Below are 14,962 nucleotides of genomic sequence, written 5' to 3' on the forward strand. Positions count from 1 at the left end.
CTTGACAAAGCCCAAGGACAGTGCCCATGCACTGAGTATAAGCTGCAGGACTGGCAACAACAAGAACAACAACAGCAACAAGGATAAAAATCAGTGTCCTGCATTCACATTTTTAAAAATTTTTTAGATTTGAAGTTCATGTAAATTTATACAAACAGAACTGAAATCGTGTAGTTAGGACATTTCCTCAGCTATTTGGATTTTGTTGATGATACTTTCCCCCCCTCACTTTGTCAGTACTTTGAGAAATCCTTAATATCAGAACTTAAGTAATAGGAGAAACCGTTTACAATCTTACAACCAGAAATATTTTGAATACACTGGAGAGGGAAGTATGATTTGGGAGAAAGATACACGCAAAGGTTTCAGTCACCATAACGAGAGATTTTACATTTTTAGATTAGCATTCAGGCATCAGTTCTCCAATGTAACTTGGACGGTTCATGAAATTTTTCTCAGGAAAACTTTTATTCCCCTCTAACCTGCTTGATAAAGTCTCAGGAGTTGATTTATTGAAGATAATTAATTAATTAATTAATTAATTAAAGGCTCTAATATAGCCCCAGTTAGAATTCATGCAGTCAGATACTCTGCAATTCCAAAATAAAATTTTAGTAAATGATGGAAATATACCAGTAGCTGCTTTAAATTACTGTCACTTGCAAAGCTACAGCACATCTGACTGCACATAGCTTTCTTTTTTTTTCTTTTTAAGAGCAAGTTAGAGCCGGGCGAGGTGGCTCACGTCTGTAATTCTAGCTACTCAGGAGGCTGAGATCTGAGGATTGCAGTTCAAAGCCAGCCTCAGGCACCAAAGTCTGTGAGACTCTTATCTCCATTTAACCACCCTTGAGCTGTGGCTCAACAGATAAGGCAGATAGGGTGATAGCTTTGAGCTGAAGAGCTCAGGGACAATGCCCAGACCCACAGTTCAAGCCCCACAACTGACAAAAAAAAAAAAAGTTCAAGTTAGCGTTTTAACTGTTTCATAACAACACAAGGATTACATGTCTTAATGGTGCCACATTGTCTTAATGGTGCCACATTTCCATACATGTGAACGCTGCTTTTTTAAAAGTCTGGTGAAATCTCTTTCCCTGGACGTCTTCCACCTCTTTTTGCTGAAAACGTATGGTCAGTTTTCTCCTAGCTTTCAGAAGTTAAATTGATTTTTATTCTCAAAAACAGTTATTTATGTGCAGTGTTTGAAAAAATAAACCAGTTTACGAGGTGTGTTTAAAAAAACAAATAGCGGCAACAGGAAACACTCAGACTTCTGTGCCTTCCTCTCTCATTGGTTGGTTTGATATTTTCATTTTCTGACTTAATTCATTATCTTTCCATTACATACAATTCAGAGTTAACTCACTTCCTTGCTGCTTGCTGTGTATGCCTGTCCAGTCTCCTCCATCACGCTTTCTTCACAGAGTAGTTGGGTGGCAGCTGGGGGAGTTCAGTTGTCATTATTTACACTAGTATGAATGGTTATTTTCTTTTCCTGTGAAACTTTTTCTTGTCCTGTTCTGTTTATTTAAATTTCTCTGTCATCTCTGAGCCCTATACAGGTTGCCTACATTTCCTCATAGGACCTGTTCAGATACATTGATATTGTGAGGCTGTCAGTTAGCTGGCAATTTCCATTGGAGCCTTTTAGACCTGCTAGATTGGTTACCCTTTGTGCCTAGTTCACAGCTGTTACCCTGGCATCTGTTGCCAGCCCTGTTTTCCTGTGCTTTCATCCATGTCAGACAACCCAGTTCCTATAGTCCCATATCTTACTGTTTTTTGGTGTGACAGCACATGCCAAGACAGAGAACATGAAGAAATTAACTTTTTGAAAATTTACATATGTAAAATGACCATAATTCATTGTGGCTATTATTGCAGTTTAATTCTTCCTATCTTCGATTATGTCTATAAAAGTGGATATACAAGTTGTCATGTCAGTTGATTTAGGGAAAGAACTAAGTTAGATATCTGTAATGTGTCCTGTTCACCCAACTAACATTATACATTTCAGGCACAACCAACATGTCTTTCAGTGTTGAGCTCAGGAATTAAGCTGATGTAGGAAATAATCTCCAAGAGGAATTACTTGTTCTTTTTAGCAACACCGTGAAATTGGAGCTGCTGCGTTTGGTAGCTAGATATGATGAAAGAGTAATAAACTGGGCCCAGGGAGCACCCGCATGATTCTTCCTATTTTGAGGCTGAGATTGGGAACATTATGGTTTGAGGTCAACTCAGGCAAAAAGTTCACAAGACCCCTTCTCAACCAGTAGCTAGTCATGCTCCATCATCCTAGTTAAAGCAGACAAATTAGCTTCCAGATCCAGGTATGCACCGCTGAAAGAAAACAGTCCCTATCTTAAAAATTACCAGCAGCAAAAAGTACTAGAGGCATGGCTCATCCGGAGAGTGCCTGCCTTGCAAGTGTGAGGCTCCACTTTCAAACCTTAGTATTGCAAGAAAATGAAAAAATTATAAAGCTTCAGGGAGAGTCTTTTATAGTGAGGCAACATATAATGCTAATCTTTCATATGAAAATCTTCATCTCTAAAAAAGGGCTGTTAGCACTATTATCTAAAATGTGGTATTTGGCCATTTGGTTTAGAGCATTGGCTCAGGGCTCAAATATTGGTTCTACCACTTACACTTAAAGATGCCACAATTCTCCTCTATAAAAGGGACAAGGTGGTAGCCACAAGGTGATGAATATAAATTAATACATGTAAAGATTCATTCCCTGATATAGATTAAGTGCTCAATGAATGTTTGGAAAACACTAAGAGATGGAATTTACTTGTTTTCTCCCTCCCTCCCTCCCTTTTTCCAATCCTCTTATCAAACCAGGACCTTGCACATGATAAGTAATCACTGTTTCACTGAACTACACTTGCAGTAAATGTTATCTCCTGCTTTTTCTCACATACATAATCTGTGAAATCATATCTAAAGTACCATTAAAAGATATGGTTAAGGCCGGGAGTTTGGCCTAGTGGTTAAAGTGCTTGCCTAGCATGCATGAAGACCCGGGTTTGATTCCTCGGTACCACACACATACAAAAAAGCCGGAAGTGGTGCTGAGGCTCAAGTGGTAGAGCTCTAGCCTTGAGAAAGTCCAAGGACAGTGCTCAGGCCTGAGCTCAAGCCCAGGACTGGCAAAAAAAAAAAAATATGGTTAATATGTACACACAATGAGAAGACTTTCTTACCAGAATGTCTTGTCATGTTTCTAGTAACTAACTCACATCATGAAAGTCCAGTTTGTTGTCTTTCTTGTTATAATTGGGAGTTGTGGTTAAGTGTTTATTTCTGTTTTCTTCTGAGTAGTTTTGGCTACTTTTAATTTCTGAATAATTTTAAGCTTCTCAATGCATTGAGTTGGTTTGAGAAGTAAAATCAAGAATCTAGAAGTAGCTTTTATTCTCATTGTAATCTCTAACACTTGTAGATATCCTCTGGGAATCAATCAAAACATTTAGGGTGAACTTGAGCATCTATAAATCTGCCACTGTATGATGTAATGAGCCATTAGCCGCAAAAAGTATTTAATTTTTAAGCTTTTTTCCTTTACTAGGAGTGAATAGTTGATGATGAAAATTCTCCCCATTATTATTGTTGGTGTAGCTTGAAGATTGGTGAGTTCTGTTTGCATATGATGATTTTCATTACTCAAGCACCTTTTGCATTTTATGTTCCAGATCACCCATCTGGAGTTTGAAGGTAATTAAGTTTCTGATGGTAAGCCATGGCGGCAGATGATAAAGTTGCTATTTTAACTGACGATGAAGAGGAGCAGAAAAGAAAATATGTGCTTGCAGATCCTTTCAATGGTATTTCCAGGGACCCAGATCCACCCTCAAATGAAACGCCCTCCTCCACAGAAACATCTGCTATCCCTGAGGAGGAAATAGACTGGATAGAAAAACATTGCGTTAAAATAAACAATGATCTCCTCATTTCCAAGGTTTTTTATTTCTTCTTTTACTCTGCCTATGGCTCTCTTTACCCACTTTTGCCTGTGTATTATAAGCAGCTCGGAATGTCACCAAGCCAGAGTGGACTACTTGTAGGTATTCGGTATTTCATTGAATTCTGTAGTGCTCCCTTTTGGGGTGTTGTTGCAGATCGCTTCAGAAAAGGCAAAATTGTCCTCCTCTTTTCACTTTTGTGCTGGGTTTTGTTCAACCTGGGTATTGGATTTGTCAAACCTGCTACCTTGAGATGTGTACCAAAGATTCCCCCAACAGCTCGCCCCACCAACACAAGTCATCCGGTAACCATCCTGCCAATGAATTCTTCTGCGGTCGCTTTCCTTACCGTGTCACCAAAAATCCGTGAGAAAAGAAACCTGCCTTCTTCCAACGGGTCCACATTCGAAACAGAGCCTGAGAGCATGGATACTGATGGCTATACAACAGCTTTGTCCAAGACCAGTGAGCCCACTCTGCAGCCCCAAACAGAGGGTGTTACTGGCCATGTCATAGACCTGATCTTGAATGCAAGCACAGTTAGCCCTGTACCCACAGGAAATGTCACCAGGGAGACAACCACTGCTATTGTCACCACCACCAAATCTTTACCATTGGACCAACTCACTCTTGTCTATGATCAACAGGAAGTTGAAGCAATATTCTTGGTGATTCTGGTAGTCGTTATTATAGGAGAATTTTTCAGTGCCTCTTCTGTAACGATTGTGGACACAGTGACACTCCAGTATCTGGGAAAGCACAGAGATCGCTATGGATTGCAGCGCATGTGGGGTTCTCTGGGCTGGGGCCTGGCGATGCTATCCGTGGGTATTGGAATTGACTACACCCACATAGAAGTGCTCATTGATGGAAAGGGGTGTAAGCCCCCTGAGTACCGGAACTACCAGATTGTCTTCATTGTCTTTGGAGTTCTCATGACCATGGCCTTGATTGTTGCTACTCAGTTCCGGTTCCGCTACAACCACTTTATAAACAATGAGAGTAAAGGGAAAGAGGTAGAGATCTCTCAGGTAGAAAGGAACAACTCCACAGAATCCTCTGAGGAAACACCCACCACCACCAGCCACTCCCAGGCCTTCAACTTTTGGGACTTGATCAAACTGCTCTGCAGTGTGCAGTATGGCTCAGTGTTGTTTGTGGCTTGGTTTATGGGTTTTGGATATGGCTTCGTGTTCACCTTTCTCTACTGGCATTTGGAAGATCTGAATGGAACGACAACCCTGTTTGGTGTGTGTTCAGTTCTGAGTCATGTGTCTGAGCTGACAGCTTATTTTTTCAGTCACAAGCTGATTGAATTGATTGGCCACATCAGGTAAGAAATGCTTAATATGGCAAATGAACTTGATCTTTTTATGGGCTCTAGCTCCTTGTATGGTTTAGCATATTGTCATATGTTTTAGGATTCGGTTTAGAGTGAGAATGTGGCTTTCTGTTGTTCTTTGTCCTCAAAATAGAAACAGATGAAAAGCATGACTTAGACTGGATTAAAGACAGACAAACAACAGCAAAAATGGCTTACTTCTCTCTCCCACTCCTCAGGAAAGATCTACAAGTTATGTGCTAAGAGTCTGCCAATAAACAGTTTTAGATATGGATTATCAGCCTAATGAGCTGTAAGCTGTATTATTTATTCTGTGAACCTGAAAGAGTCACCTGTCTCAGGCACTTATGAAGGAGGGGTTGATGAGGAAAATAAATTATGGTTTCCTAGCCTTCATTTATTCTCAGAAATTGAATAATGTACAGCTTGGATAAATGAAATATAGAGATGACCAGGGGCTAGGAATGTAGTTTAATGGTAAAGCAGTAAGCATATGCACATGGCTCTAGGTTCTATCCTTGCCAAAAAATGACAAACCTTGCATTTAATACTCCATGCTATTACGTGGAGGAAAACTTGCATAACTTTAATTCTAGTGGTTATGTTCATCTATATTTACATCTGTCAAGAAGCCATGGGCTATTTAAGAATCTTCCTTTTTCCTAAAATTTTCCTTGTTTGCCTTTTAGTGTTTTATCTTTAATAAAAAAGAAAAAAAAAGAAAAAGCCTTACTGTTGCAAATAAACATTATCTTTTTTTTTTGTCCATCCTGGGGCTTGAACTCAGGGCCTGGGCATTGTCCTTGAGCTAGTTTTCTACCACTTCCAGCTTTTTCTGTACATATGATACTGAGGAATTCAACCCAGGGTTTCATGCATGCTAGGCAAGCAGTCTACCACTAGGCTACACACCCAGCCCAAAATGTTATCTTTTTATGGGTTGTAGCTCCTACTGTTTCTTTGTTGTGTAGGATTTCTCACTACTACTGTTTGCTTATTGCCTGATTGAAGAGGTCCTTGCTCTTTAGAAGGTTGGTTTTTAAAAAAAGTTTTGCTCACTTATATTTTGATTAGAAATATGAAGCCAGCTGTACTTAAAGTATAACATGTGTGTCTCCAAGATTTCAAGTTGCCGTAGCCAAAAAGCTGTTGTGCATGATAATCTATAAATTTACTGTTTCTGCAAGATAGTAAAAAGAAGAAATAGACAATGATGAAATCTGGAAAATATTGATCTTAATCTTTCATTTCCTCTATAATCAAGGAAACTATTTTCTAATTTAACATTTCAACCAAGAGTTATGCCTTTCCTCTAAACAACTGTGAATATTTTTCCTTGTTTGGTTTGGTTTTGCTTTGGGAGACTGTATCCTGTTCTTTTTTTTTTTTCCTCCTTCAAATCTTTGACTCCTTTGTTGTCATTAAACAAAGTCAGGCACTATGAGGATGGTTCCCAGACTCACAGAGTCCCTGAGGCACAGCCAGTGGCACCATTCTGCAAAAGTACCTGCAACATGAATCATCCAGAATGTCCTTTAACTTCAGGCCGGTAATGTTTATGTTCTCTGCACTGTGTAGATATGCTGCAGCCAGCATATTTGTGGCTCTTACATGAATAGAATTTTCAAAATCCATGCTTTATTCCTAAAGATGATACCTAGTTAGGTTCTACCAGTGATTGGAACTCCTGGACAGTACTATGTAATGTACCATCAGTTGAACAGTGGCTCTGAACAGAATTTACATATAGGCTCTGTTTTCGGGGCTAGTGTTAAGTTCTTCACATGAGCTAAAAAGAGACAGTTCCTTTCTGCCGTTGTCTTTTTCTCTGGAGATTGCATCCATGATAACATCCTAATAGGTAACTACTTTGGGTAAAGATTTGAGCTTATATTTGTGTTTTCCTTTCCTGAGAAATATTAGTTACTACTTTCTTAAACATTTGCAGTTCCTGTAACCTTGAGGTTCTGCTTTTATGCACCACAAGAGCACCTCCCTTTTCTTATTTAACAATGTGATAGAAGAAAGTGGTTTCTATGGTCACATGGTTTCTCTAGAGAGCCTGTTGGGGTTCCATCAGTATGTGTCCCTTCACCTGTTTTGCATTTTTAATTCTGTCAATGAAAAGGTACTCATTATTTAAAATAGTGTTAAAGCATCCTGATACCTAATGTAACAGTAGCCCACATTGTACTCAGGCAGGATGGATATTTTTCTTTCAGTGACAATTGTGGGAACTCAGATGGGTGGTGATTGTTGATTTGTGGATTTTCAATATGTAACTTACACATGAAAAGGTTGAAGGGGCCAAGTGCCAGTGGCTCATGCCTGTAATCCTAGCTCCTCAGGAGGCTGAGATTTGAGAATTGAGTTTGGAAGCTAGCTCAGGCAGGAAAGTGTGAGACTCAGTTCCAATCAATCACAGAAAAAACTGGAAGTGGAGCTTTGGCTCAAGTGATAGAGTGCAAGCCTTGAGAAAAAACGAGCTTAGGAAAGGGCCCAGGCCCAGAGATCAAGACTCAGGACTGGCAGAAAAAAAAGAAAAGAAAAAGGAATATTGAAGGTTTGAAGGTATGACTCAAATAGATAGAGTGACTTCCAGGCAAGCACTGGACCCAGATTTCAGAACCCACTATTACAAAAAAAACAGCCAAAAAGAGAAAAAAAAGAACACATTATCTTTGTGAAGAGTGTCTTAATGTTATATCTTTCTTGTGGGATCACCAAGAAAGTCTAGCTGTAGCTTGTATGTATCCCTGTACATTTTTCACTATTTTCTATCCTAATGAGACTGAACACTTCCATAAAAACTGTAAATACCCTGATGTAGTTAGAAGTGCATTTTCACAAATTCTTCATGAGTTTATAATGGAGAAAAAAATTTGCACCAGAAAAACAGTTTTTAAAAATAGCTTGTCTTGTTTTGAATTGCTTGGTATTTTAACAGTTCTATGAGTTAGGCTCCGTTTTTCAAGAGTCAAAACAGACACACACTCAGATTTCTTATTCTGACCTTGGACTTTCATCTCTGGAGTTACTCTCTTGGGCAAATAAAATAATGCTGAATATTTACCCTGAAAAAAAATCAATGTCTTTTTATTTGAAAGTATAAGACTTTGGACTTTACAAGTCTATTTCCAGGCCTATTCGTATGAAGATGATTAGGGATATAAATGTATCTTAAGGGTCTGTTTGCCTGGCTGAATAGTTTAACAACCATGAACAGAGTTGTGAGCGAAATAAACTGCAATAAACAAATTGTAACTTATAAGTCATTATTAGTCAAGATCAGGCTAACACCTATGTTATTTGATTTAAATGGATTTCTGTTTTCAGAGGCATGTGGAAATCTAGTCAATTCAACATTCTATCTTGAAATTCTTATACTTAGGTAGTTTTGCCATGCAGCTGTTATCAAGAGGGAATGTTGCTAGTTTTGCAATACTACTTCATAGTAGATAAGCATCCATCAAGTAGGTCAGCCAGTGAATTCTGGAAAATGGAAATAGATGGATACAGATAGCAAGAGGAATGCCAAGCTTTATTGTGGTGATTCTGCAAGATACTGAGTTGCAGTTCAGCTGAGAGCACATTGGAAGTAGCCCACGAAGGGTGTATGGTATGTATGCTCTTAGAAGGAACATCAGTGAGCATTAGGGAGAGAGAAACTTGACAGCCAGCTGGGGTGACCAGTTTGACTTGGCCACAGAAAGATTGGTGTGTGTGTGTGTGTGTGTGTGTGTGTGTGTGTGTGTGTGTGTGTGTGTGCGTGTGGTGGGGGGGGGGCTGCTGTGCCTCTCACACGTTGCCTTGTTTCTATTCACCCCATCATGCCATCTATAAATTGTGAAACTGCTAGCTGTCAAACTCTTGTTCTGTCTTGAAGAATGCTGATTTCTACCAAACAAACTTCACATGATCCAAAATTCTGTCTTCTGCATGGTCCAGCTAAAGTATTGGTTCTAAATGAACAGACCCATCAAGAGGGCTTTTAAAGCTCCATGTATGCCCAGACCACTCATACCAATGACATTCAGCTGTCTAAGCATTTGTGCTTTTCAAAATCTACACATTTGTTCCAATGTGCTGCAAGCAATGTTGAGAATCGCTGTTCTAATGAGAAGAAGGGGCAAAAGAGAGACAAGGGAAGGGGTGGTCATTTTTATTTCTCTCTAGTTTAGGCCACATGGGTGTGAGTTGAGATTGTTCCTGTACTTCCTCCAGGCGGTTCCAGTCATTTCCTTATAAAAACTGCTAATTTATACTTAGCTGGACACTCTGGGAGCCTTCTGAAATTCTCTGTAGCTTTCCCTTTATAGGGAAACATCTCCCCGTTTTCCTAAGTAGGGTTATGTGGAGACTGCTGTCGCTCTCTAGCAGAACACTGGTGTCTCAGCTCTTCTATCACCCCTAATTGGCCCATGAATCTAATTGGCCCATGAATTAAGGCAGATTGATGCCTACTTCCTTGATTCAGTGCTGACTCATTCAGCAGCCTTCCTTGCTTAGGAAGGATTCTGGTTGTCTTTGTCATAGTGAAGAAATAGCAACAAATTAATTCTTGATTAGTAGAAAAAATTGGTGGACCTTGAATAATTTTCATTCTCATTTCTTAGGGGAGAAGTAGTTCTTCCTTAAAAATATTACTATAATGTTTTAAAAGACTTAATTTTTCACAATAAACTTGAAATTATGTCATTTGCATTCTAGAAGAAAAAGGATTACTTTATATCATTTAAAATCAAAGCTTTGCATATTTATTCACTTCAGTTGAATGATTACTTAGGCTGAAAAAAAAACTCAGTTAATAAGATGCAGGGATTGAGTACTAAAGGAAAGGGATGCTATAAAGTCAAGTAGATGTTGGGACAAGGAACACAAAGGTTCTCTGGAGGCAGGTGGGAGTTATTGCAAAGCTCAAAGCAGGGAAGGTCATGGATTTGGTGTGTACTGGCCATTCTCCTGTGTACTGCGCAGGTTAACTTTGAAACTAGGAGTCAATGAGAACATTCTTAAAATCATCCAAGTGAGAGACAATACAGGCCTGAACAAGAGCAGTTGCAGCAGAAATGAAGAAAAGGCTGAGCTGGGAAGTAAAATTACTAGAATAGTTTAGATGTAAGTATTTATAAATGGACCTGAGACAGAAATTAAAGAAGCCAGGTGCTAGTGGCCTACAGCTGTAATCCTTGTTATTTGGAGGCTGAGATATATGGGGATCAAGGTTCCAAAACCAACCCAAGCAGTAAAGTCCATGTGCTAATATTTTTAGCTTTGTTCTGTCTTCCCTTACTAGAATATCCCTCTTAATGTATATATATATTATTTATATTTATATAAATATTCATATAATCATTTATATATATAAATTATATATATATGCCAGTCCTGGGGCTTGAACTCAGGGCCTGCGCACTGTCCTTCGGCTTTCCACATAGAGCTCTACCACTTGAGCCACAGCACCACTTCCAGCTTTTTCTATGTATGTGGTACTGAGGAATTGAACCTGGGTCTTCATGCATGTTAGGCAAGCCCTCTACCAGTAGGGCAAACTCCTAGTCCTTTTATTTTTGAAAAAAGAAAAAAAAACAAAATACAATGCATTCTTTCTTTAAAGTGTGTGTGTGTGTGTGTGTGTGTGTGTGTGTGTGTGTGTGTGTGTTGTGTGGTTTTGTCACTTTTTAACTGGTGTTCCTCACAGCCTTGGAAGATTGAGAATGATTTGCTTAACTCGCTCTACAGTTCTGGCAAGGATCGTACATAACCAGCACCATCCTAAATGCAAAAAGAAAAGTAATTAATTTCTTATGGTGGATGACTTAGAATGTAAGATCCTATTCTTCTCCTAGTACCTTCCTTTGAAAAATCCATTTGCAGAGTCAGCTGGAAAAAGTAATTAATGCTCTTGTTTCATCAGAATAATTAGGTTAGGGCCATTCATAACATGTGATACTAAAGGATTCATGCTTCCTGTAATTGACAACTGTGTGTACAAAATCAAGGTAATTTTTCCCTTTCCACTTGCAGCTCAGGATTACTGAGCTGTGACTTGAAAACAGTCCTTTTATGTGGGTAAGTGATTTGTCCAAGGAGACAGTGTGTATTAAACACTAGTTCAGGAAACAAAATGTATCCTAGCTACCTTTTGATCAGTCAAAGGGAATGAATCTTAATATTAAAAAATATTCTTGTGGTCAGGTGTTCTCGCCCATACCTGTATACCTGTAGTGTACTCTTAGATATTCAAGACTCCGAGATCAACAAGATCTTGGTTCCAGACCTGCTCAAACAAAGCTTTCAAGACCTCTAGCCCAACAGAAAGAAGTGCTGGATGTGGTAGTATATACCTGTCATCCAAGCTAGGAGGGAAGCATAAAATAGGATCACAGTCCAAGCCAGCTTAGGCAACAGTTCTGAATTTATCACAAAAATAACCAGGGAAAAAGAGGACTTGCTCAAGTGTTACAGCATGTCTTTCTAACAAGTATGAATCCCTGAGTTCAAACTCCCATACAGTAAAACAAACACATAAATAAAATAATTATTGTGAGCTATTTTTTGAATCAATTTTTAAAGTCCCACCCAAGCTGTACATCTGTGGCTCATGTTGTAACCCTAGCTAACTAAGAGACTGAGATGTGAGAACACAGTTCTAGGCCAGTTCTGTAAGGAAAACCCATGAGACTCATCTCCAGTTAACCACTGAAAAGCTTGAAGTAATACAGTGGCTCAAATGTTTAGCTTTTAAAATTTATAATTCAAATCCGCATAAAGTTACCACACTGTATATCATTCTCCTATTTAACATCGTATTGATGTTGATTGAGGCTACTTCTTTAAACTTCTGCATTCTATTCCATTTTGTGACTAGTATACTGAATGTGCCCATTCCTCCATTCCTCCACTAGTGACCACGTAGGTTGTTCCTGTTTTTCATTGTAAGAAAACATAACGAGCATAGAATCATGGCAACTTGTATTTCTGCACATGTATAAGTATTCCATTAAGCAAGTCTTTCCTTGAAAATGCACTATTCAAGGCATTTAGGAATGTCCAACTTAATTAATTATGCCTCGATAACAACTGGACTGGAGCCATCTTTACACTTGTCCAGTGCACACCATCTTGGTTGTGAGATGGGTAGCCTGCAACCACAAAAGCTATGGCACAATGAGAACTAGTCCTGCTTTCTTTAACCCACTGATTATTTCCATCAAGCCAACCACTCAAGGTGAATAGAAACTGAAAGTGACACCAGTAACCCAGAGGCCCAGGATTTGTTTACATTATTTTACAACAATGGCTTTTTGTTATGAATGATGAATAGCTCAATTCTAAGTGGTGCTGTTAACAAGTCAGTCTGGTAGCTATGCTATAATATGGTAATATATTTCTTTGCAAAGATATTCTTTCAAGGCATTACAAAAAGCAAAGTATTTCCTTTCAACTCCTGATCACAAATTCATCTATTTTTTTTGAGATCTTACATTCTAACAGTTTGATAAGAATCTGTACTTGAAATAGCTCTTAAAGGCTTTTCCTACAAAAATGGGTATCATTATCTTCCAAGGTAAAATAAGAAATAGGAAAATAGAAACTACCCACACAAATAATAATAACTACAATTATGCTTACATTGTATGCAAGCCATTACTAAGATGGTAGCTTACAATCAACAACCTTAAAGCTTAACACTATAAACAGTTTGCCTTTTTTGCGCCCTTTTTTTAATTACCAGATTGTTACAGATTGCTGTTTTTGTAAGTTTTAAATTCAGTGGTATAGATGACATGTATAAGATATGTTATTTTCTTGTCTTTGCAACTTCTTTGATGCAGATGATATAAGATATGGCTCACGTGTCTCCATAGATTAATTAAGGATTTTGCAAGACAAGAATAACTCAGAAACACTCACGTGTAACAACTCCAACTCTCTTCCAACTTGTAAAAATGAAAAACAAAATCCAAAGTGATGGAGTTGAACTAGCTTCTCCTCACAATTCCTCATGTCTAAGAAAAAAAAGGCAAATTTGCATTCTGAGCTAAAATGAAAACAGAACAAATCTGAAGTCACTAATATTGTGTTCTAAAATTAGAATATTTAACTCTATTCTATAATATCTGTTGAGTTAACGTAATAATCCCATTTCAGATCCACCCAAGTACATGAATATTTTTATACTTTGTATGACAAGACACCCTTTGAAGTTATTTTTACTGTGCTTGATGAATCATACACATGCATATTTGCACACACACAGTGAGAAAAGAGCATCTGTTTAAGTTTCTTCTAAAACATTTAAGATCTCTTAATAAATGTTTGTGGTGATGGTTTGTGTGTGGCCTGTTTTAGTGGCTTACAAGACTAGCTGCATTTTCAGAGAGCAGTTTTATCAGGAGTCCCCAAATCCTGATGCCCTAAAATCTCTTGGACCCTAAGTTTCTCATTCCCTAAAATCTGGCTCATTAAAAGCTAGAATCAGTACAGCTTTATATCACTCTCTAGGTGCCTGATATTTAACCTCTGCTTTAACGTCAGAGAATAATTGTCAAAGAAACTGGAACCAAGGATTTATCTCTGTTAATTCCCAGCAATAGTCAGTCCTGAGGTGGACAGATTCAAAACACATATCAATTAATGCCCAGCTACTATAGATTTCCTGCCTTTGGCCAACTTGGAATTTACAGTTCATAGTTCACATTTAATTAGCATCTTTATAAACGGTCCTTACCCTTCTTCAACCTCAGAAACATTTGGCATCTCCAAATAATTTTCTGTCAACTCAGATCTCAGTGAACTACTAGGCCCATCTTACTACTGATTTATACTTCTTGAAATCAGCTACCTTTCGACTGAATTTATTTTTTCAAGAAGTTAAGAGGCTATATGGAACTAGATGATTTAAAAAGTAAAGTGCCTCTGTTTTCTGTTGGACAGAACAATGTGCCAGGACAAACAGAGGTCTAGACGACTCCTCAAATGGCAGCCTGGGAAACATACTTCCACAATCTGGATTTTGGGTTGATAGAGTACTTTAGAGAGCTCATATAATTCTGTGTTGACCAGAGCTAACTTGAAATCCAGCAAGGTTAATTCTTAGCTCAGTCTCAGGAGACTAAATCCTGAAGATCATTTGCTGATAGCAAAAGTAGAATTTCTCTTTTGGAGAGTGTTGTTTGGGTGGGTGGGAGTGTATATCTGTGTGTGTGTGTGTGTGTGTGTGTGTGTGTGTGTGTGTGTGTATGCACTTGCGTGCGTGTGCGCATGCATGCCATTCCTAGGGTTTGAACTCAGAACCTGGGTGCTGTCTGAAGCTAGTGCTCTATCACTTGAACCATTTCCAGATTTTTGGTAGTTAAGAATCTCATAGACTTCCTGCCTAAGCTGGGGTCAAACAGATCCTCAGATATCAGCCTCCTGAATCACTAGGATTACAGGAATGAGCTTGTCATGATCAGATCTCTTATTATGACCATGTCTAAGTCTGTAATTTAGTTTTGCTAAGTGTCAGCTTCTTCATTGGTAAAATAGGGGTAATAATTGCATCTACCTTCAATGACAGTTTTTAAGATTAAATGAAGTGATGCATAGAGCATTCTAAGTGCCCACCTATGAACAGCAGGAAGAATAATTACTGCTGTTG

At 38.5% G+C, this 14,962-nt stretch overlaps 1 protein-coding gene across 4 annotated transcripts in view; it reads left to right on the top strand.

Annotated features, from left to right (window-relative positions):
• Mfsd6 (major facilitator superfamily domain containing 6) overlaps nt 1-14,962 on the top strand; it is a 54,743-nt gene that overhangs the window by 14,612 nt on the left and 25,169 nt on the right. For all 4 annotated transcript variants that reach the window (XM_090354486.1, XM_090354487.1, XM_090354488.1 and 1 more), the window contains exon 2: nt 3,705-5,307. In XM_090354486.1, coding sequence (XP_090210612.1) covers nt 3,752-5,307 — 1,556 coding nt within the window. In that variant the 5' untranslated portion in view covers nt 3,705-3,751. The remainder of the gene's footprint in view (nt 1-3,704; nt 5,308-14,962) is intronic.

The sequence above is a fragment of the Megascapheus bottae genome, chromosome 21 (assembly GCF_031878675.1).
Source record: "Megascapheus bottae isolate mThoBot1 chromosome 21, mThoBot2.hap1, whole genome shotgun sequence".
Taxonomy (NCBI): Eukaryota; Metazoa; Chordata; class Mammalia; order Rodentia; family Geomyidae; genus Megascapheus; species Megascapheus bottae.